Here is a 1,760-nt window from a genome sequence, read left to right as displayed (position 1 = left end):
GTGGGGAGCCCTGACCCACTGTGGGGGGGGTGGGAGCAGCTAGATGCCCAGATCCTTCCCATGCTCGGGGGAAGGAAGTGAAGCCCCATGTTGGCGCCATGAGGCCTGATGATGGGTGCCCCCTGCTTATGGAAGGGACCTGGGACCCCCAGTTATGGTGCTCAGAGAGCTGGCTTCCCTCTGTGTGTTCATTTGGGTCTGTGGGGGGAACGGGAGCTCCTCTCACCCCTTCCCCCTCTCTTGCCCCATAGCACTGCCCCACATCGGAGCCTTCAGCATCCACCCGGTCCCACATCGGGTCCTGACCCCCGGCCAGGGCCGGAGCTTCGGGCACCAGGTGTTGCCACTGGATGGGGCCCGGTAGGAGATAGGGGCCCTGAACACCTGAATCCCCCAGTTGTGGGGCCCCCCTGACCCCAGGGATCGGGGGTCCCGGGTGGCTGGGACGCCCTGACCCCACCCCTCTCTCCAGAGTGCTGGTGGGGGCCCCGGCAGAGGTGGGAGATGGGGGGCAGCTGTTCCAGTGCTCGGTGCAAAGTGGGGAGTGCCAGAAGGTGCAGCTGGAAGGTGGGAATGGGAACATTAGGAGGGATTGGGGTGCCATTAGGAGTGGGTGTGGGGTGAAATTAGAGGTGGGGATGGGCTGGGATTACAGGTAGGGTTGAAGTGGAATTAGAGGTGATTTGGGTGATATTAGGATGAGAGTGGGGTGGGGGTGGGTTAGAGAGAACTGGGAGTGGGTGGGGTTAGAGTGGGGTGAGATTAGGGTGGGATTGGGATGGGATTAGGGATTGGATTAGGGTTGGGGGTGGAAGGGATTTGGAGATGGGTTTTGAGTGGGAGTGAGGTGGTACTGGCGTGGGATTAGGGTGGGATTAGGGTGTGGGTGGGGGTGTGGGTGTGGGTAAAGTGGTTTTAGGGGTTTGGAGTGGGGACAGGATTAGGGTGTGATGAGGATGAAATTATAATAGGTGGTGGGGTTGGGAGGGGGTGGGGATGAGGTGTCATTTAAAATGGGGGAGGGGTAGGATTAGGGCAGGATCGAGTCTGGATTAGGATGAGATTGGGACAGGATTAGGAATAAACCCCATCCCCAGGGAACAGCACCCGGACCCACATAGGAATGGCCTTGGCCCGGGATGGTGATATCACAATCGTGAGTCCGACAGTTTCCCCACCCAGGGGAAGGGGGGCCCATCCCACCCCCCTTCCCCTCAGCTCCACCCCTTGCCCCTTTCTTCCCCCTCCCCAGGCCTGTGGCCCCGGCTTGACCCATGTCTGCGATCGCAATGTCTACACGAACGGGGTCTGTGTCCTGCTGGACCCCCAGCTGAGAACATGGCAGGAGCTGATGCCTGGATACCAAGGTGAGGAGCCCGCCCCAGAGATGGTCCCCCACCCCATGGAGAACAGGGTCACCTCATGGCTGACCCATGGTGGCCATGATGCTTGACCCTGGTGGTTGACCTGTGGTTGACCCAGGGCTGACCCATAGGGACCATGGTTGACCCATGGAGGCCATCATGGACCCACAGTGACCCTGACTGACCCATGGGGCCATTGAGCCATTCCCTGTGCCCCCCCTACCCTGGTGCTGACCCCCCAGTGGCCCCCCCTGACCCCAGGCTGCCAGCGGGGCCCGGTGGACCTGGTGTTCCTGTTCGATGACTCCAGCAGCATGAGCACCTCCCAGTTCAAGGCCATCCGGGACTTCATGGTGGATGTGATGGAGAAGCTGCAGAACACCTCGATCCATGTAC

The 1,760-nt window shown here is 60.9% G+C and overlaps 1 protein-coding gene across 1 annotated transcript in view; it reads left to right on the top strand.

The window, feature by feature from the left end:
* Positions 1–251: 251 nt before the first annotated feature.
* Positions 252–1,760, top strand: part of LOC108639155 (integrin alpha-L-like) — a gene marked incomplete at its 5' end in the record, with an annotated part of 14,898 nt that continues 13,389 nt past the window's right edge. The window contains 5 exons of the mRNA XM_029958654.1: positions 252–360; positions 473–567; positions 1,098–1,156; positions 1,253–1,367; positions 1,626–1,756. Coding sequence (XP_029814514.1) covers positions 252–360; positions 473–567; positions 1,098–1,156; positions 1,253–1,367; positions 1,626–1,756 — 509 coding nt within the window. The remainder of the gene's footprint in view (positions 361–472; positions 568–1,097; positions 1,157–1,252; positions 1,368–1,625; positions 1,757–1,760) is intronic.

This window comes from Manacus vitellinus, unplaced genomic scaffold, assembly GCF_001715985.3.
Source record: "Manacus vitellinus isolate BGI_N305 unplaced genomic scaffold, ASM171598v3 scaffold_165_pilon, whole genome shotgun sequence".
Lineage (NCBI taxonomy): Eukaryota > Metazoa > Chordata > Aves > Passeriformes > Pipridae > Manacus > Manacus vitellinus.
The sequence above is the reverse complement of the archived record's forward strand: the minus strand, read 5'-3'. Positions and strand labels throughout refer to the sequence as shown.